This window comes from Eptatretus burgeri, chromosome 16, assembly GCF_056783735.1.
Source record: "Eptatretus burgeri isolate ZD-2024b chromosome 16, Ebu_testis_v1, whole genome shotgun sequence".
In the NCBI taxonomy this organism is placed as follows: Eukaryota; Metazoa; Chordata; class Myxini; order Myxiniformes; family Myxinidae; genus Eptatretus; species Eptatretus burgeri.
The window spans coordinates 36,820,142-36,842,837 of NC_140976.1; the positions used below are offsets into that span (position 1 = coordinate 36,820,142).

The 22,696-nt window shown below is 42.4% G+C and overlaps 1 protein-coding gene across 6 annotated transcripts in view; it reads left to right on the top strand.

Moving 5' to 3' along the window:
* The window catches only part of LOC147010863 (teneurin-3-like), a 417,211-nt gene that overhangs the window by 236,348 nt on the left and 158,167 nt on the right, over nt 1-22,696 (top strand). For 5 of the 6 annotated variants that reach the window (XM_085858959.1, XM_085858958.1, XM_085858960.1 and 2 more), the window contains 5 exons: nt 11,020-11,094; nt 11,726-11,940; nt 14,765-14,969; nt 15,184-15,285; nt 21,682-21,876. In XM_085858959.1, the coding sequence (XP_085715085.1) occupies nt 11,020-11,094; nt 11,726-11,940; nt 14,765-14,969; nt 15,184-15,285; nt 21,682-21,876 (792 nt within the window). The remainder of the gene's footprint in view (nt 1-11,019; nt 11,095-11,725; nt 11,941-14,764; nt 14,970-15,183; nt 15,286-21,681; nt 21,877-22,696) is intronic. The other variant, XM_085858962.1, reaches the window with a different exon arrangement.

Here is a 22,696-nt window from a genome sequence, read left to right on the forward strand (position 1 = left end):
TACATCAGAAAAACAGAACTTGATATTTGGTACAGAAACCTTTGTTTGCAATTACAGAGATCAGACGTTTCCTATAGTTCTTAACCAGGTTTGCACAGACTGCAGCAGGGATTTTGGCCCACTCCTCCATACAGATCTTCTCCAGATCCTTCAGGTTTCGGGGCTGTCGCTGGGCAACACAGACTTTCAGCTCCCTCTAAAGATTTTCTATTGGGTTTAGGTCTGGAGACTGGCGAGGCCACTCCAGGACCTTGAGATGCTTCTTACGGAGCCACTCCTTAGTTGCCCTGGCTGTGTGTTTCGGGTCGTTGTCATGCTGGAAGACCCAGCCACGCCCCATCTCCAATGCTCATGTTGAGGGACGGAGGTTGTTGGCCAAGATCTCGCGATGCATGGCCCCATCCATCCTCCCCTCAATACGGTGCAGTCGTCCTGTCCCCTTTGCAGAAAAACATCCCCAAAGAATGATGTTTCCACCTCCATGCTTCACAGTTGGGATGGTGTTCTTGGGGTTGTACTCATCCTTCTTCTTCCTCCAAACACGGCGAGTGGAGTTTAAACCAAAAAGATCTATTTTGGTCTCGTCAGACCACATGACCTTTTCCCATTTCTCCTCTGGATCATCCAGATGGTCATTGGAAAACTTCAGACGGGCCTGGACATGAACTGGCTTGAGCAGAGGGACCTTGCGTGCACTGCAGGATTTTAATCCATGACGGCGTAGTGTGTTACTTTTGGTTTTCTTTGATACTGTGGTCCCAGCTCTCTTCAGGTCATTGACCAGGTCCTGCCGTGTAGTTCTGGGCTGATCCCTCACCTTTCTCATGATCATTGAGGCTCCACGAGGTGAGATCTTGCATGGAGCCCCAGACCGAGGGAGATTGACTGTTATCTTGAACTTCTTCCATTTTCTAATAATTGCGCCAACAGTTGTCGCCTTCTCACCAAGCTGCTTGCCTATTGTCCTGTAGCCCATCCCAGCCTTGTGCAAGTCTACAATTTTGTCCCTGATGTCCTCAGACAGCTCTCTGGTCTCGCCCATTGTGGAGAGGTTGGAGTCTGATTGATTGAGTGTGGACAGCTGTCTTTTATGCAGATAACGAGTTCAAACAGGTGCAGTTAATACAGGTAATGAGTGGAGAATGGGAGGGCTTCTTTAAGACAAAACTAACAGGTCTGTGAGAGCCGGAATTTGTGCTGGCTGATAGGTGATCAAATACTTATTTCATGCAGTAAAATGCAAATTAATTATTTAAAAATCATACAATGTGATTTTCAGGATTTTTGTTTTAGATTCCGTCTTTCACAGTTGAATTGTACCTGTGATAAAAATTACACACCTCTACGTGCTTTGTAAGTAGGAAAACCTGCAAAATCGGCAGTGTATCAAATACTTGTTCTCCCCACTGTATTTACGAACCAATCATGTCCATCTGTCCACAGCAATATCTCAAGCCAACACATGAGGTGTGCTGGGGGACTAACACTAATCTTTAATATCTTATGAACATTTGTTTTTATTCCAATGAAGGTTCATTCTTTGTGTTAGTCTTGTGATTAACAAGGTGTTAAATGTAAATCCTTAATACTGCTGCCTTTGGTGGGCTTTGAGCAAATACTAATCCTGGGATAGCACCTCCATAGACCCTCACCATGAGGCTGCACTTAAATCCATTGCTTTCTCTAAAAATGTGAGAACTGCAGAGTGGTCCGCAAGTTATAAAATCACAATCAACTCCTGGTTTTGGCAAAAAGACAATTTTTTTGGTATATACGATCTCGGCTCATGGAAGAGTGAGGTAACAGAGGGTAAAAAGGCAATTATGCACTGATCGTTTGACAAACGGAAGGAAAGACGAACCAGAGAGTGGAAGTGGGTAGAATACCTGAATTATGGGACTTTATATAGCTGAGGAGTAAATACTCTAAATGTCAAGTATTTCACCCACAAGTTGGCCTTAATTAGGAACTAACACAGGCTATGTGTGCTCAAACCCACAATGTCCTTCAGGAGAGGCAGAGTTACAGAGGCCTGAATAAATGAATCCTGCGGTGAGGAAATTTCCTTTGAACAACTTGCCTTCTCTTTCTGGAAGGCAAATCTGACCGAAGGAACCTCAGATCACTCCAGAAAGTAAGGAACAAGTGTGTATCCACTCTCAAGAGTGCTATAGAAAACATCTCACAATCCCAAGTCTGTCTTTGGTGTATGCTTCCCCTCCATCCCTTCTCTCCATTCAAAAGGCACCACAGCAGACTCTGGTCTTGAGGAGGCCAACTGCCTCAATTTGGTGTTTGGTTCAAAATCTTACTTACTGAACCCCCCACTCCCTGTGCTTGCCCTACCCACTCATACGCAACTGCTCCTGGACTCTGTGTCTTTCTCTACTGAGAAGATGGAGACGTTTCTGGCAAACCTCAACTCTTGGTCTGTGACAAGTTCAGGTGGCATTAGTGCCCGCATCCTTAAAAACTGAAATGCCGCTCTTGCAAGTCCTTTTTCGTCTCTGTTCACCCTATCAATTGCTCTAGATCACCTAAAGTCTACTTTGAAGTCAGGCAACATCAAAGCAATATACAAAATGGTATATAAACAGATCCTCTTAACTACAGGACAATAATCTTCCTTATAATCATCAGCAAAGATATGGAATCTATCATCAAAGATGACATCAAATCCTTCCTTTTCTTCATCTGCCTGATCTCGGACCATCAGTTCAGATTCAGATCCAGTCACTCTACCCTGCACATGCTGCTTCTACTCTCCCAACAATTGTTGGAGGCTCTGAATCTCAGACATGAGATCACGGCCGTCTCTCTCGACATATCTTGAGTATTCGATATAGTCTAGCACACTGCCTTCCTCTTCAAACTCTCTTCTTAGGGCTTCCAACACCACCTCCACATATGGCTTACTGTCTTCCTCTAGTCATTGTGTAGCTCTCAATGGGATCATCTTATCTAAACTTCCCCACCACCACCGCCCCCCCCACCTCCCCCCTCACCCCAGCACCTTCCCGCCATGCTTCTGCAGGGCACACTTGGTCTGATAATAACCCACTTATAGTGAAACTCCAAAAATCCAGGCTTACTGCTCACCTACACTCATTTGTTTCTCTTTTATGTAGCCTGTTCAACCAACTCCTTTATTTGTTGAATCCTATTCTTTTTCCCCCAAGGCTTAAAGATGGCTGTTCACCACCACCTGAGGTCATACCTATATTATTCCCCATAAATACTCATGATATTTTCTACCCTCATTATCCCTCCACAAGCCCACCATTTTCTTTCCATGTTATTGTGCCCCCCACTTCCCTCACCCTCTTTTAAATTTCTAGTTCCATTCATGTTTCATCCCTGCTTTTTCCCCTTGCTTTTGTACACAACCCCTCCCTATTCCATCTCCAGGAGATGCACGACGTCATTGCTGGACACCGAAGACGCCTGCGATGACGTGCATGAAAGGGCGTACTCAGTTTTCACTCCGCTTGTTTGTTGTTGTTTTTTGTGGTACACCACTCCTTCCCAATTCCATATCCAGGTGATGCATGACGTCATCGCCCGGCGTCAAAGGAAGGGAGTACTCAGTTTTTACTCCGTTTGTTTTCTTGCTTTCTTGTTTTATTTTCTTCTTTCTTTCTTTCTTGTTTGTTTTGGTGATCTCTCAGTCATCCTTTAAGCTAGGAAACTGAAATTTGGAGTGAAAAGTGAAGATATGCTTTGGCAAAAACGGTAAGTTTTTAAAATATTTTTTGATTGATCAAATAATTGATTGATTACTTAATTATTATCGATTTATTAATTCCTTATTTATTTTATTTCTTATCTGGGCAATATCTCAGGCACATTTTGAGCTCGGAAGCTGACATGTGGACAAGACATTGAACAAGTGATTTGGTTATAAAGGGTAGTTTTGATTCATTGATGAATCAATTAATCGATAAATTATTTAATTTTTCGATTTATTACTTTATTTTCAAAAAGTTACAGATTCAGACAAAACAGTGGTGGTTTACGTTTGCTATTATCCAATTGATTAAGAAATTTATTATTTTACGATTATTATTTATTTATTTTAACTCTGAATCCTGAGCTCCTTGGACTTTCGGCTCCCACACACTGAGTTTCCTGGAGAAAAATCTGGCCACTTGGGAATATGGAGGTTTAAATAGCGGCCGGTGAACATGCCACTTGGGTATATGGAGATTTGAATAGCAGCTGGAAAACTGCTACTGGGGTTCAAAGGGTTAATTATGCAATTAATCAATCAATTATTGTTTTCACTCCCTCCCAATTCCGTCTCCATGTGCTGCACGGCGGCATCACCAGGCGCTGAAAGCGCCCTGGCAATGTCACGTGCTTGAGGATATTTTATTTATTTATCTGGCATGGGTACGGTGTACTTTGAATGCACTTCTACTTGTTCCTGCTGTGTTTGAGTTTGTATCTAACTTGCTAACCCCTCTGTGTCCTCCCCCTCCCATTGACCTCATTTTTCCCATACCCATTCGTCATCCGTTGTGTCCCTCTACCCTGCTGTTAGTGTGTTTTCCCCACTTTCCACTATGTTCTTGTTCTGTTATGTCCTGGTCCATTCTATGTTCTAGCTCTTCCATGGCCCTCACCGTTGTGCACAAAAACGAGCACAATAGGATGGTTTAACATGTTTTTACTCAGTTATGTTTTGTTCCTGATTCTGTAATCACCCAATCTTGTATATGAAAGATTCTATGAAGGTTACAAAGTAATCGCCTTTTTGTTGTTATCTTCATGTGTTAGTTAATTCAATAACAACATAATACATGGCACTATAATAACGAGATGAGGACATTTGCTTTATCCTCTATTATGGACTAAGCTTTAGGTGCTCTTGTGGTGTGCTCTATTGGAGTAACTTAACCGAGTAACTTCTGGAATCTGTCAACAAAACATTCAGACATGCACACGTACCATTTGTAAATACAGCCTTTCAAAAAGCTTTGGGTGTACACCTAGAGCAGTAGAAAAGGATAGGATTTTGAAAGCTACTTTTACTACTACTACGACTACTTCTGCAACTACCACTTATTCGACTTTAACAATCATAATTAATCACACCTTGTTGGGTTTGCCAGAGAAAGTTGGTGGGGGGGGGGGGGGGGAAGGTTGACCACGTCTTTCACCATACATGGCAAGTTGAAGGTGACAAAAAACGGGTTGGTAGGAATCAAAAGCGGGTTTTATTTTTTTTAAACCCTTTGTGTGCTGCGGTCACAGATTTGTGATAAGATAAAAAAAAATTGAAACAATTTTATTTTTCTTTTAATTTTGGTTATCCATCTAACATGACACCCAAGTTGTGTTTTTTTTGTAAATACCACTTGGAATTCTCAGCCCTATGAAAAAATATATTAAGCAACAGGGAACCATGTGGCTGCAAACAATGCAGCACACAAAGGGTTAACCAAAATGGTAAAAACGCTGTTTGATATGTTGACTAATCAGTAATGACAAGGAGGTTCCAAGTTAGGCTACATACATACATTCATGCAAAAAATAACATTTCTCAAAGTTTTATTTCCTTTTTTCATTTCCAGTTGTCGCCTGTGACACGTGATGTCACATTTACTGCAAATTGTGTCCCCACAGGCCACAATAAAGAGCAGTGTTGCTTGGTTTATAGAGACCAAGTGATAAATGGTGATGAATGCCAAATGATGATATTGACAATAAAACTTTGAGAAATGTTCATTCACAAGCATCAAACCGCATTTCATTCATTTTTTTTTTTATCACAGTTTGAATTTGGAACGGTAATTTATGGACACCCTGTATACGAACGAAAACAATCCGAATGGAATCCTACCATTCAAAATACTCTAAATTACTGATAAATATCACAGGAAGAAGTTGAAGAGCAAAATGGAAAGCAAATAGACCGATTGATTTGGGGTGACGACAAATGGTAGAAGAGTGGAAGTGACAATGCGTATAGATGAGGATTTAAGGAATTGGTCGGTTGAGTAAAGCTCATGACGTCACCCAGCCAATAGAGTCAGACTAGAGTGGTAATTTGCATGTCGGATAGAGAGCGAAACAGATCTGGCACTCTGTGTGTGAATCCATGTGAGTGGAATGGAAGGTTAACATTGCGTTTTTTGAAACTGTTCATACTTTCCATCCAATATGGGTTTAACAATACAAAAACGGGTCAGTGGATTTAAAGAGAGAAAACGGGTCAAACCCACAAAATATGGGTCACCTGCCACGTAAGTTTTCACAAGTCAGCTGGCCAGATTTGTCGTTTAACTATAACTGATTTAGGTTGGAATTTGTAAGTTAACCATGATGTGGCAACAACTTAAAACTTTAAAGGTTGGGATCTTTGAATGGAAAATTTACATTTTGTTTCTTTTCTTTTATTACACAGATGGCTGTGAGGGAGCTGACAATGTGTATACATACATATATCATTATTATTATTATTATTATTATTATTATTATTATTATTATTAGTATTACAGCAATAAAGTGAAGCCAAAATCAAATTTGAATACGTATATGATTCAGTTGAAATGCTGCCATGCGCATGTGCAGACATGGCTTCTGAGCCCCACAGGGTCTGCCTTTCCAAAATACAGCTGGTCCCACAATTGCCACCCGCTGCCTGTAGGCAGCACCATATTTTGGGCTGCCCCACCTTCGTAAATGTTCCGCCCTCTCCAGCACATTTCATTTCGTGGCTTGCAGTTCTCTGGCCCAACAGCCCATGATGATGTTCATTGAATGCACGTAGCACTCTCCTGGTGCCTTTGTGCCCAAGTCCTCCATCTGGCCCTGCATATATCTGAGGTTTTACATGATAAAACCGTAACCTATTCTGCTCTATTGCTTACAATCAGTGCACACATTACGTACGACTTACTTACCCGAGACAGATCAAAAATACAACAGTAATTCTACCCTACTTGAGCAAACAGTCCATACTATTCTAAGCACAATCTCTCTATGGATCCCTCTCCCCCCCCCCTTCCCTGCCCCCTCTATGTAATAATATGATTGTTAATGAATTTTTTTACTTTACATGAAAAGATTCACCATCAAACACCAAATGCAACCCATGTGTTGCCTTTGTCAGTCTCTGATTGGTGATACAGTGTTACATGATTTCCACAACCTATCACGGACCGACAAAAGCAAAACATGGCTGCCTTCTCAGAAATTACTGGGAAACTCATTGAAGTTACATTTGCTACTTTTTGGGGAATTTTAAAATCATCTTCACCAAAATACCTTATGTGCCATCAGGGACGGATTAAGGGTGTCTTGAGCCCCAGGCGGTAACCCAACCATGGACCCTCCTACTTCCCTTCCCATCCCCTAGTAAGACATCAGTGAACTAAATCACAGTGCACGATGTTAAGTTTGCATAATGGTCAAAGTCAGGTCAGGTCTTGACCTCAGGATATGTTGTTATCGAGACTACGACGATGATCATTTAATATTTTATTAATTTTTTAAGAAAATGAAACCATGTACAAACAATAAACAAGAACACTTTAATGAAAAAATCGTTAGAATTTGAAACTAAATCGACAATCGCAACTATTTAAAACAAGAGAGCACATTTACATTCCAAGGTGGAGGCAGTTTCTCCACGAAAACACGACATGTATAACATTACATTGGTCTTTTCTGAGGTTTTTGTTCACTAAACTCGTCAATGATTTTCGGGGAGTCAAGTCCTTTCAGTACTTCACTCTCGATGCTCATAATTGAAAAACTGTAAAGTCGATCTTATCCCTTTTGGTTCCTGACCTCAACCTTGATGAGTTTTCGTTCCGAGAAGGAACCCCTCACTCTCACAACTGCGATTTGATACCATCATTGACCGATATTTCCGAAGAGCAATTTAAATGGTAGGAAATGTTTGGGTGAGTGCGTGTGTTTGCAGAAATTGGTTCATTCTCAGTTCTGCTGACTTTGTTTGTTTGTGTGAGGGTTGGAGCTCTGTTGAAATTGCCAGCAAAGTATAAAACTGGATAAATTCACTTTCAATAGTGGATTCCAGATCATTGGGATAGGAGCGGGCAAGATTTTCTGTGGCTTGCTTGATCTTAGGAGTCGAGAGAGAGAGAAGCTAGTTGATTTCAGGACAGGAATCCAAACTTATCGTTGATTTCCTTGTATGTTTCAAGATGGTGTTTCAAGGCACTGATTAGCTGATCAATGATGACAAGGAACACCACACTCTTGAATTTCTCCTTGGGTGACAGCACAGTGTCTTCAGCATCTCCATCGTCAAAGTAGCAGTTGGACATCAGTACACGCTTCTGGGATGAATTGGACTCATTATGGCCACACCGTTTATTCCCTAGGTCTTGAAAATCCTCAAAATCCATCCGCTGGGTCTTGACTATAGGAAGTGCACTGCTTCATTCAGATATAAGCTCTCTCGGAGCAAGACTGGTCTGGTGAAAGCCCTGTAAGACTGTTCCAAATAACAACGAGTATCGCTGAATCCAGTTCACGAAGTTTGTCAAGCATCGACTGAGCTTTATTTTGGCACTCCACTTTCTGTTCCACGTCAGTTGCCAGATAACACTTCCCATATAGGAGTGTAACCTTTGAGAAGGGCTGCACTGCTCCATACCTTGCTGACCGTCGACTACCTGATATCTGCTTGACAACAGACAACCCTAAAGGCTTCTGTTTTGCACAAAGCAATCACCAGCGATAAGTCGATGCAGAGAGACAAGTTTACAACTTTTGTACAATGTTGAAGAATATGAGGAACACTGGGCTGCATTTGGCGGCACTTTTCCGCACAAGTATGAGTAAGTGAGCTGCGTATGGAATAAACATCGCATATGCGCTTTGCTCCCTGATGATAGCTTGGATACCGATGCATTTTACACTCATCCGCTCCTACATGGGCCCCTTCTTCATTTGGACTCCTCCCTACCCTTAATCCGTCCTTGCATGCCATCCAGGTATGACAGTGCCTGTGCTGCTGAAGCAGTCTCCTGACAGTTGTTATGTTGAATGGTTTGCGGTTGCCTTCCCAATCAAGACAGGGATTTGTAATTTGTTCAGGATGCTGGCGATAATTTACCTCCTCTTTGTGAAACACACCGTGGGATCTTTAATGTCCACCAACCACTAGTGCAGACAAACGGGATGCCCAGTTTAACGTTCATCCGAGGGACGCGATAAACATTGATGAATCATCCTGCCTGCAAAACACCAGGTGGCAGTTTATAGCTGAGATGAGATTCAAACCCAGGTTAGACTGTTTATAAACTAGTGTGTGTACCTTTAGAGTTTAGACCCTCCTGCCAGTCCACGTTTTTAACACTGCTATGGGAAGTGAGATTTAAACAATTAAATCCGGGCTTATTTTCATTTCTAATAATGACTCAAATAACTCTAAGAAGAGTGCGCTGTTGAATAGTGGAGTTATGTATAGTTGTCAAGTTAACAAAACAAGGACATAAAAATGACCTCATTAAATAAACTTCCTTGTTCTAACTAAATTTGAGTTTCCAGAATGTTACCTGAATAAAAAAGTTAAACTTTAACATAATAATAATAAGTAGAAGAAGAACCCATCTTACATTCCTGCATTGAAAGGATTTGGTGTCCCATTTGTAAAATCTGCTGAACTTACATATGTCGCTCGTGGCTCATCAAGAAAACCCAGACTCGAGGGTGAATTCCGATCGTGACCTTTGACCGCTGACCTTTGGATCAGTAAGGAGCGCATGATCAACTTCTGGGGCTCTTTCGAAAGTACTGTTTGCTTTACTAATCCTGGCCCATTGAATACACCCAAGGATATTAAAATGAAATATGACAGGTTTGATAGGATGAAGTTTAAAGCATCACTGTCATCAACTGGGAAAAATGGAAAGGCTTTACACAACAAAGCACTGGCCTGTTAAAACTCTTCATGTGTGGGTTTCTTTTCTTCTGGAGTACCCAATGAGAACAAAGAAAATGGTGACTGGCCACCATTCTTTTTTGAGTCTCTGACCTCTGTGAAAGCGGCTTAGTGTCCAGTGTCCCAACAATACCTCCTTCATGAGACGCAGTGCGATGTGACAAATGGCACACGTGTATTAACTAATAACCATATGATAGTAAATGCAACTTATGTGTTCATATACTAGCACGATATGAATTGTGTGTTTGCTTTAATGTAAGTGAGGATGCTACTCATTCCTTCACAAGTTACCAAGAGACTCGGGCTTACTGGGCTTGCAAATCATGAGTGAGCATGGCCTGTTAAGGCTCTTCATCAAGATGGGATGAGCGTGTGTGTGTGTGTGTGTGTGTGTGTGTGTGTGTGTGTGTGTGTGTGTGTGTGTGTGTGTGTGTGTGTGTGTGTGTGTGTGTGTGTGTGTGTGTGTGTGTGTGTGTGTGTGTGTGTTTGTGTGTGTGTGTGTGTGTGTGTGTGTGTGTGGCTTGGCCTTCAAGGCCTGTAAGTGATTCCCGAGCCTGGCGTCCACAAAGGACTTTACGCCTTGAGTGGCTGGTAGGTTTGGTAGTCACCCACATCATTCAGTTACCTTAGCAAGTGGTCACATTCTTCATAGTCACCAAAGCTATGTGCTTAGCTGTGCAAGTGGAAAATCCTTTTGGGAATCCAAGGTGCTGGGGCTACCTGAGATATGCTGAGCAATCACCCTGTAATCCTACGTCCTGGGTTAGATCGGAGGAAGGTTGTCGAGAGTGTGCGGTCGGCTCGGTTCGATCGCCGTTTGCCTGTCTGCCCGTCTCGGTTAAGTGGCCAGAATTAATAGCCATGTCGGCAAGATGGGATGAGCGAGTGAAAGGCGAGTGAATGAAAGAGACGAAAGGGAAGGCAGCGAGATTCAAGCTTGTTTTATTTTTCCTTTCAAACACGTTTTTATTATGTATTCTTCTTTTTACCCCCCTTTCCCTACTTCCACATTCTTCTCTTACTGTCTGTTTTTGTCTTTCTTCTATTTCTACAACCACCTCCACCCCTTCTCCCACACCGTCCCTCTCCCCCAGCAATGCATCTGTTTGGCTTGAATTGGCAGCTTCAGTACACAGAGGGGCATGGCTACGAGAATGGAGGGGGTAAAGGTAGCCAGCACGTCTCACGCCACCCACAACCACCCTCAACCCCGATCCCCATGGTTTCTGTAAATACAGACACTCATCCACCCACGCATTCACTGAGATACACAATGCTCCAGATTCACCCTCACCAATTGCTCTCTCCATTTAATTGTTAATATTTTTCCCCTCTCTCCTCCCATCCCCCTCCTCCCCACCAAACCCTTTTCCTTATTCTTACATTTCTGTCTTGTCTTTTTTTTTTCTTTCTCTTTTTTTTTTTCCTGTTTTTGCATCGACTTGTGTGGCATTGTGCCGTGGTTCCACTGCACTCAAAAACCCAGGCTAACCAGGTGGATGGAGCATTTACACTTTAAAATAATGTTCTTAAAGCTTTACAAACAGTTGCTTAGTGACCCATGATCAAAAGTAACTGTGAATTCAACAGCATTTATAGACATCAAGCTTGAAATGTACATCAGGAGGTGAAAACTTTGTCCTGGATACGACTCGAGGTGTGTGTAACGTGACCCCAAAAGACGCAGGCCATTCTGGCCTTTGTTTGCAGTGGAACGAAGATATTGCAAAGTGGTTTACATTATTTCGCTTTCCACCCTTCTGTGCCCACCTTTTTCCTCCTCCATTCTCATTAATCCAGCAAAGATACCTCCGATATCTGCTGGCTCACGAAGCCTCGACTCGGGAGAGCTTGGCCTCGGACGCGAGTCCCTACAGGATGTCCCTCCGGGGGTCTTTTGGCGATCCCGCCTCTCACTACTCGCCCCTCGACTCCTGAAATTCAATATTTCCCTCCAACAGGATGCCCTTGTTGCCGTGTACGGCCGCAGAGGCCTAATTCCCTCACACACACAGGTGAGGTGGTACTTCATTCTAAGGATGTTCTTCAGGCTATGATGGAGGAAGGGGTGAAGTATTTTGCGTGGAAATTGGTACACAATAGTTGAAGGATTTTCTTGTGATGTTTTGCTGAAGGTTTTATCACTTGTACTGATGTTTGGTTTCATAGTTTCTTTCAAGGAGAGAAAGTCCCAAATTGCGAAGCAATCGAATGACCGGTATTTGTCCATTAATGGCGTGGCAGAATGCTGTAGTTTTACAAATAAATGGTATTTTGCCATCTTACATGATTTTAGGAAGGTATGGTATGTCATTCGGCGACTTTCAAAAGGTGGTAGACTCTCGTTGGGTTGTACCATTAAAAAACCACCCAGTGTGTTCATCACTATTTGTCTCTGAAAGAAAGAATTCGCAGCTCAGAAATCAGGAAGAGTTCAAATCAGTACGAGTGAAGAAGAACTTAGGAAGAGAAGACTCGGCCGGTGTGGTCATGTGCAACGAAGGTCAGAAGTTGAAGCTGTAAAGAAAGCTCCTGATGGAAGGAAGAAAGCCAAGAGGATGTCATAAAAGAGATCGATTGAAAATGTCAAGAAAGATGTGGAATGTTTGGGTTTGCATGGACGGATCCCCATGGAGGAGCATCACCAAAGGGGAAAATGGTTGTAAACATTTGCTGTTGTTGTTGTTGTTGTTGTTCTTCTTCTTCTTCTTCTTCTTCTTCTTCTTCTTCTTCTTCTTCTTCTTCTTCTTCTTCTTCTTCTTCTTCTTCTTCTTCTTCTTCTTCTTCTTCTTCTTCTTCTTCTTCTTCTTCTTCTTCTTCTTCTTCTTCTTCTTCTTCTTGTTCTTGTTGTTGTTGCATATTCTTTGGCTGCATCTCCTGTTAAAGTGAACCTGAACATCAGATTGGATAACATGGAGTACTCAAAAAGAGTAAGATTTCACAAAAAATGACAAAACCAAAAGTGAATTTGGAAGAAATCATTTGAATAATTTTTTCTATGTTCTAACCATAATGATTAGGTATATTTTTTTATACATGCGTGTGCATCTCATGTCATCCACCAGGAAACAATTCCTATCTGCCAGCATTCTGTTGTTGTGGGACATTTTCAGACTGTCATAAAAGTCCCATTGTTTGCCTGTTATCACATGTTTTGAACATTTATGCCTCATAAGTGACATTTATATTTGAGATTGAGAGGATCATTTGCATACTAGAGCAAGGTCTCCACCCAGTGCAGGTGGGTGTGGAGTTTGGGGTGATTCACTGTGTCAGAGAAGAGTGTGGGCACAAGAACAGCAACATGGCACTCTATCCAGAAGATACGGGGGGTAGGTCAGACAAGATCAACTGCCCGCATGAAGATCACTATCTGGTGATCAATGTCCCATGGGACAGGTATGTGTCTTGTCCAACCCCGCGACAGATCCTCTGGAATTCCATTACCCGATGGATATTCACTCACATTGTAGGAATGCTGCTATTCTTCCAGGGGCCACAGCTCTTCCATGAGCATTAGACCATGTAGAAAAAACAAGAACTCACTCTTACACACCACTAAGGCCTGTCCTCTTGACCTGAGCACACCATATGCTGAGGTTGGATTGGGCACATGCTCAAGTCCACAATAACGTTCATGACTGGATGCAAGTTCTATTTGCTGATGAGTCACAGTTCTGTTTTGACCTTATGATCCCTGCAGACACCTACAACTCAGACATCAAAGTGAGTGACTGCACACAGAAAGCTTGTGAAACATGAGCTCAAAGCCGGTGGGTCGATCGTGGTTTGGGGGATATCATTTACAATGGATGCACAGACATCCACCTATTTAGTCATGCCAGTTCGACTGGCCAGGGAAGGCTTTGTTTCCCCATTTACTGTTTCTTTTAGGTTTGGCTTTGTCCTGATGATTGACTGCTTGACCTTGTAGAGCAAGGATTGTTGAGGATGACCTTGAGAATAAGACAATTGTCCATGCGAGTTGTTCGGATGGCTACACATGAGTGATGCACGGTGCGAGTTGCGTTGAAACCAGATCATTTTCAGCCGTAGATGCTCAATCAGGTGGATTATCCACTGTAGGAGTGGAACTGTTTGGCCAGGTATTCTTCGGTCGACTCATCCAAAGCATCCCAAGACCTTGCCAGGTTGTTATGAAAGACATGGTTGAGATGTCACATGTTGAACCTCAAAGATAGAACGTAAGACTGGTGAGTGTTTGTGGAGTTCCCTCGAATTAAATCTCCAAAGATGAGCTATAACACTCTCATTGCTGTTATTTCCGGAAATATAACTTACAGTGTTCCAGAAATGCCTGTGATTTTCATTAACAATGATGACTGAGGGTCTTGTATCAAAAACAAATTGCCTCTTTTCACAATTAGTATTTTCCTCTGGTAGTTCTTCCCTTTGGCGTTTAACAGCTTTTTTGATTGTTGAGTATATGTGGTGATTTAAAATGTATTGTGTTGACATGTTTTGTTGCCATGAACACTACAAGTGAATATTAATTCAAGGATGAGTTCATTTAGCATGTATTAATGAAAGAATTTTGCTGTCATGTTAATTAGTTCCTCCCATGCTGATTAAAATGCAAATAACCATTGTACCATGTGCAGCGAGCGATGACGGCATTGTTAGTGCAGAAATAAGCAAAAAAAGCTTTTTAACCTGAGAACCTGAACTGCATTAAATGGTTGAAAAAGTAGGTCACAGCACCCCTTCGAGCAACATCCTGAGTGAATGGTAATATCAAGGCAAATGTGGCCTAAAGCGGAGTGTGGTTATCAGTGGGTAAACATGGCAAGCGGTAACGGTGTGGCTATGGAATTGCAGTATGACTTTTTGAGGTTGCTTGATGGGCGGCGTATGGCCGCGGCCCTGGAGCGACGAGGCCTGGTACTTGGGCCCGGTGTCAAACGAGCAGGAATGCAGCGTCGTGGGACTTTCATTGAGCTTTTACAGTCTGGGCTGTGGCATGTAGCCCTCTACAATGACGGGGAGCGGACGCAGCTCCTCGGCCTGCTTGCTTCGCCCACTGGTAGGTGAAAAAAGAAAAGTCAATCACCCGCAGATGCAATAACAACGACCTAGCAACAGAATGTACAGGTATAATGAGTTGAGCTCTTTTTGTCATTTGAACTCCATAATTGATTTAACGATTCCATTTAATCCTGAAAAGTATCATCTGATGTCATCGTGCTTCTGGTACAATTGGAAGATTTCCATTTGCAAATATTTTTCTGTTCTTACAGAGTCTACAGATGCATGTCCAAACAACTGCAACGGAAATGGCGAGTGTCTTTCTGGCGTTTGTCACTGTTTCCATGGTTCAGATGGTCGTGACTGCTCTCAGGGTAAGGAATATATTTCTCAGGGTAAGTCGTATCTCTTTTTGATTGTAGCATTCTTGGTTGTGGCACAATTGCATTGCCTGCAATCTGGCCACAAATTTCACTTGGATGCGACCCGTGTCATACACACATCAAATAAATGACACTAATTGATACTGGAGGCATGACACGTGAAGAGCCAGGAGAGAGGTCTGACAGGGGAGACTGTGGGCTTTACCACACAATACACACGTCTGATACGAATGGCAAAAACTGTAATGTGCAAACAACTGAACAAGGTGAGCAGAAATCAGTGCTCGAACCCCAACACCACACCCACACATGCACAACACAGAAACAACACCCAACAGAAGCTTTACCAATCACACAACCCACACGTCACCATGTCCAACCCAGTCATGTTATTTTGATGTGTTGGAAAATAAATTTAGGCAATCATCTTTATTTTGAGGCTTTCAGAATATATGGCCTTGAATCTGCCAAGAGAAAGAGATCTTTCATTATTTCCGGGTTTATTTCCAGCTTTGTGGATCATAAACACAGAGAAATAGTCATTGACAAAAGGATGTTCTGAATGTTTCTCATAACCGAGTGTCAGATGCAGAGGTCCGACTGTAAATGTTAACATGCAATACTTTATATATGTACTGTAATACTTGCCACTGTACACTGTCTGCAAACATTAAATGTTTACCACTTCCTATCACTGTACATCACCTGCAAACAACAGAAAACTTGATCATCCATGAATGACAAAAATGCACGGACACTTTTCGAATAATAGCACCATAAAACCCAGAAACATCGCAACCGCTTGTACCTCCAGGTTGAGAGGATGGTCGGCTTTCACCACAACCCTACGCCCAGACTCGGTGGTGTAATGTAACTCGGTGGTTACAACCCCCCCCCCCCCCCCACCAAATAACCAGGGGTGTCACATAATTTATATGGTATAAAGTTTTGCCGTGCAATGAAAAAACAAGTGTTGTCAAAGCTGAACAAGTAGAAACCCAGAGTTGTCAGTACTTTACTCCTGGTTATCTCCCTTTCATTCATGTTAACTGTTCCACCATAATATTCAGAGTTGAGAAACTAAAAAATGAAAGGTTGTAAAACTTTCACAGCATAAACTCTGAGCACTACAATAGCCTATTTGGTTATATCATGGGCTCCGTAGTTGGTGCATATCATGGTTCAAGCCTGGTCAAACCTTTATTGTGACTTTTATGGCACCCACGCCATGGCTTAATGGTTAGCGCGTCTGAGTACCCATCTTCATTCGATGTACCCACCACCCAATCAACCTGCTTAGGTATATGAGGGAGTCACATGAGGTGACTTCGGCTATCGTGGGGGTGGTTTATCCTTGGTTTCCTCCTGGTTTTCCATCATATTAAGTAGTACGGAGTAAGAAATGGAGAATCCGTTGTCATATAAGCGAAATACCCTTGAGTATGGCGTTGAACACCAAACAAACAAAAAACAATGACTGTTTAATGTTGAAAAAAATAATCTGTGATCACCAAAGTCATGTAATGTATGCTAATAACCAACAAGCATGAATTTGCTACACATCCTGGGTTAAAATTTCATGGCAGTTATTAAACAAGGGAATAACCAGTGATGTCAGTTTGCAACATTGATTCGTTCTTTGCTCTTAAATTAAATAACACAGAAGCTTGGCAAATGCTACATGCTTAATTTGATCGGCCAATGATCACTCTTCCTTTTACTGGAAAATAAATCTATATGACAGTTATTAAACAGTCCACCAAATTCTTGAAACTTTGTTTTTCAGTTTCTTCAAAATTGACTTATCCTGACATCTCTGGTTTTCCCCTTGTGTTCTATATATATATATATATATATATATATATATATATATATATATATATATATATATATATATATATATATATATATATATATATATATATATATATGCATATATATATATGCATATATATATATGCATATATATATATGCATATATATATATATATGCATATATATATATATATATGCATATATATATATATATATGCATATATATATATATATATATGCATATATATATATATATATATATATATATATATATATATATATATATATATATATACACACATACACACAGGAAGCCTGGTGTTGGCTTAGTGGTTAGGGTGGCGGCTTGGGATCCCAGGGTCCTGAGTTCAAGTCCCGTTGGCTGCTGAATTAACACCAGGGGGTTGACTCAGCCTGTCATCCTTCCGAGGTCGGCAAAATGAGAACCAGTGTACTGGTCCCGGTGTATGCCCCGGTTAGAATAGGTGTACCATATCCCTGTGTGTTGTAATAGGCAACCAGGGTTGGCGTCAGGAAGGGCATCCGGCCATAAAACATTTCCTCAAGAAAAAGCCCAACCCCTGCACAACAGGGAAAAATGGCTGTAAAAACGGTCATACACATGCACACAGGCACGTGAGGGAGTCAATTATTGTTCTTTCCTCGTTCTGTCCACTTTTCTAATTGCCCCGGATGTATGAGGTGTCTGTCTTGCTCATGATAAGGTTGGCTGTATAAGGGGTTATTTTGAGTGTTAGGGCTACGACTGTTTCAAATGTGACCATGTAATCTGTAAATACATGCCTTTCAACACAAACTTGTTATTTCAAAACATGCTCGCTGTCTGTTTCCTCCATTGGTTAGACATAATATGTGGAGGTTGTACGTGACCACATTGATTGTGGAGTTTGCAAAGGTTGTTGTAGAGGTTGTGCAGGACCCCATTAAAATGGTAGGTTGAACTCCATTGATTCACTATGCGAGCCTCGCCAACATCCCACTTACGGTTCCGCTCATAATTAATAGATAAAGGTGGGGCTTCGAGAACACAGTTCCCTATCTGGGGTTACCAAATCACCGTAAGGTAACGCTAGATTTGGGCAAGGCGATCCTGCCAGATTTAGTCACCTCAGACAGCATGTGTGGTTGCTTAGTGACCCGTCTGGTCGCGGAGTTATCTGTGGCTACTCTGCTTCAGGGTCAAAGGTCGGGAAGCGATCCGAGAGAGGCCACTCGTGACCCAGCCAATCAAGCCACCAAAAGTTACGGGTGTGTCGACTTGTCAAGGTGCCACCAGATTTTAGAGGAGGGAGACAAGTTTGTAAATGCAATCTTGAGGTTGGACAGATGTTCTTTCCTGGCTCTCCCGAGAATGGACAAACACTTGTTGTGGAGTTTTTGGAATGCACTGAGATTGCCTTCAGTCAGGTTTGCCTTCCAGCAAGAAAAGGCAAGTTGTTGCAAGGCAATTTGATTTTATGATCCATACTCTTTACAGAGCGTTGATGCTGCCGAAGCATTTTCTTAGCATGGTTAATACTGGGTGGTTGGCCTTTGCATTCTCAGCATTGTTTGTCCATGTTCTGTACTTTTTAATGCTGAGCGTCAAGCAAGGGAGCACCAGATAACTTTTTTTTAAAGTCTTTGGAATGACTCGGTCCGAGTTCGAACCGCCTACCTCCCAGACTCAACGTAGACCCTCAAACCATTACGTCACCCTGGGACACCAGAGCGGGGGTGGGGTGGGGGGGTACCTCTCCATGCCTTTTCCAGGAGAGGCATTGGGGGGGTGGGGGGGCTGAAAGTGCTTTATCACTCGGACACTCAAAAATAACCTGACGACATTGCTGAACTAACAAAGAGTGTAAGAGGCTTCTAAAATGCATTGTATCCTTTGACTGTCAATCATTTTTACCTTGCAATTCTTTAGGAGCCTTTAGGAGGCAGACCTCAGAATTGGATTCGCTGATTCCAATTTGTCCTGCATTTAGTCAATTTTCGCTGTGATAAGACACTGAACGTATCATGGCAGGGAATGACGCTACCTGACAAGCCTGCAGCTGCCATCGAGCTTTGTACGTGCAATGTGCTCGAATAGCAATAGTGCTTTGCAGTGCACTGCCACTCATTGATATGATTGATAATTCTATGTATTGCGATTAATTAAAGTAATCTTACCACACATGGGCACTATTACCTTTTGGCACCTTTTGATGTGCAACACCTGACTCGTGCACCTCCGTTCTGATCGCAAACGTCATGATCTTCTCTTTGTCGTTCCTGTGCCACTCTTTATTTTGAATTGAGGCCTCAATTTAGTCTTAAATTTGAAAGTTGATGTCTATCTCCAGATATTATTCAGATAATTGACCAAATGAACCACAAAAGAGATATTTACAGTTATTTGGTACAATACAGAAAAAAAAACTTTTGTAATCATGAAAAAGACCCTTTTCCTTTCACTTCCCCTCCCCCTTGCCCCCCCAACACCTCCATGCCCCCCAACACCTCCATGCCCCCCACACCTCCATGCTTCTGGCACTCTTCATAGGCTTGACTACTTCCATAAAAAATACCATATGCTGTATGAATCGATTGATAAATTTCTCAAGGAAAGATAAGGCCTGGGAGTGTTTGATAAAAAGTATTAAGACTTTGCTAGAAGGTTCCAACTTTGTAAATGATGTATATCTGAGTTTGCTCTTGAGAAAGAACGATTCCAAGTCTCCTGATTTTGATGCTCAGTCCATGCATTTTAATATCAGTCCACTTTCAAATAATTTATGTTCCCCTTTTACGTGTCCCTGTGCCCGGGAACATAAATTATGTTCCCCGGCATCCCTGATACCACTGAGTCTGGTTATTACAGATTATACCATACTGTTGTATTCCTAGGACTGTTGGGGGTACATGGATGTTGGTGGCACTAGTAGCTCGGTATACATCTGTGATTGGTTACCTGTGTAGTGATTGTGATCTCTGTGAGAGGATCTTCTCAAAAGATGAATGTGCGGTTGGTCTTTGTTCCTTCCCCATCCTAGAATCGTCATCCTCCTTCCCCCCACCCCCACCCATGTACCTACCCTGCTGTCCTCCACAATTTCCTCCCCCACCTTCCACCAGTGAAATTAAGTAAATAAATGGACAAGCCGGTAGGCGACATGGGTGGTCGCTACATAATTGCATACTTGTCATACAGTTTTTGACGGATCGGGCTGAAAATTTTTGACAAAGAGGTTGAATATAGTGCGCATCAAAGCCTGGAAGTTGATTTTTGATTTTTGATTTTCGATTTTTTTTTTTTTTTAGGATTTTTCAAAAATTTCAAAGTCCCGTTGCTAGGCCACGGTGGCGTCCATAGCAACGGTGCTCAAAAGCATACAACTAGATCCTGGTATGAACCTACCAGTCAAGTTTCATCAAAATCGGTTGACTCCTCTGGCCTCCAGAGCTGTCCAGTGTCCATTACATACATACAGACAGACGGAAAACCTGAGAATAAGGGTAGTCTAGCGACCACCCAATAGACTGAATCGATGGGGAGTGGTTAAAACACAGGCATGATGGGCCAAGTGTCCTCCTCTTGCATCAAAGTTCATTTGGATGTCCTTGCAGCATTGATGTTGTAGGTTGTATTAAGCAGCAAACAGAACATGTTTAAACTTCCTCAATATTCTGCACTGCATGTGTTAATTGTAACAAATGTAAATACTTCCTGATATCCATACTTTTCCTGCCAGCAAGTCAGACACAACACAGAGCAGAGAAGCTTGTTGTGTGACTAAATTTACAGATGAAATGATGGAGAGTTTGAACCCGATGAACTCCATCCCAGGCACGCAGTGCAGCCAACCCGATGGAGAGGTTTGTCTGAACATGGAACGGCACTTTCTAAACATATATATATATATATATATATATATATATATATATATATATGCCCATATGTCCAATGAATACTTCCAAGCACCAAATAGAGAATGACTAACATTACAGATGAAAATGCATCACAGTTGGAGCATTACACCTGCTGAGCTAATCCCTCTTTCAACCGCCATTTTGATGTGAAAAGGCTCTTTCTTCCGTTGCTTTCCTACTCTTACCATGAAAAACTTTGCTGTTTCTTCTTTCAATCACTTTAATCATTCTGTAAGTGATGTGCTGAATGATAATATACTTCTTGTGTTGGGACAAAGAGAGCTTGGATCACGTGATCTGATATTCAGCGACCTTCCAGTTGACACCGCGGTCACAGGTGGAGTCGGTTCTGGATTTTTATCACTTCGACGACTCTTTTTTTTATCCTGCTGCTATTAATTTGCAATTGGTCACTGGCTCTGACCACAATACAGATTTTTCTTACCAACCCTAGGCATCAAAAAGCTACATTGTTTCTGTTTGACATTCGTACACATCACATCGTTGGTGTGTGCCATGCACACCTATCTCACCTGACCTGTTAATGCAATACATTGAAGTTGATTTGAACTTTCTCGTTATTCTTTCATAACACACGCTCCTCTGTTTACTCCATTGTTTTCTTAGTTTTACCTTCACTGTCCCCTACCCCAGCGGCGTGCCCTGTGCTGTGCAGCGATAACGGGCAGTATGAGGCTGGAGCGTGCGTGTGTCACGCTGGCTGGAAGGGACGCGACTGCTCCATCCCAGGCACGCAGTGCAGGCAACCCGACTGTAGCGGGCACGGCTCGTGCATCGGTGGGGAGTGCATGTGCTACAAGGGCTATCGAGGAGAGGCCTGTCATGAAGGTATGGGTGGCACCAGAAGGTAGTACGAGAACCGTTTCCTGGACCATGGAATAAGAGGCAAATGACTCATTTACATTCTGATTATGTTCACAGCAGCAAAACCATTCGGTCGAGACTACTGAACAGACGGTCAGCTGGTCCAGGCATGACCTTAATAGTGTTTGTTGTTTCTCGATGTGAGCAGTTAAGCAACTTTGATGGAAGCACTGAAAGGGTTGATAGGTAAGGTACAACATATAATTGGTGCTGGCAGGATACAATAGCCTAGACCGAGAGGTACGCATACTTGCCTCTGAGCTGTCTAACCTTAGTTAAAATCCCTACCGAGCTATAAACCCCCATTCTGGTGTTTCGCAGGTAGAGTGAGACATCTGTGTGAGCTGTACCTCAGATTGATGTTAAACTGGGAATCCAATCTGCCGACATAAGTTGGTGAATGTTAAAGATCGCACGGTGTCCTAAGCAAAGAGTAGGTGAGCTATCTCCAAAGCCATGAACAAATTACAAATTCCTACCCAAATCACCTTCAGTCGCATGGCAAGCCAGGCCAGCTAGTTCATGAAAGACTTGGGCCGTATGCATTTCCTGCAGACCCCACAATATTGAAGGCGAGAACAATTAAGGTTATTAAAGTAGTATAAATATTATTAACTTGCAAATACCACCTGTCACTTCGCTGACGGGAATACTGAAGTGGGGGGAAAGAGAGGGGGGAGACGGAGTGGGGTGTGGGAGAGAGAGAGAGAGAGGGGGGGGGAAAAGTGAGGAGGTAGAGGAGCGAGAGGAAGGGAGAGTGAGGAGGGTGGGGGAACGGAAGGCA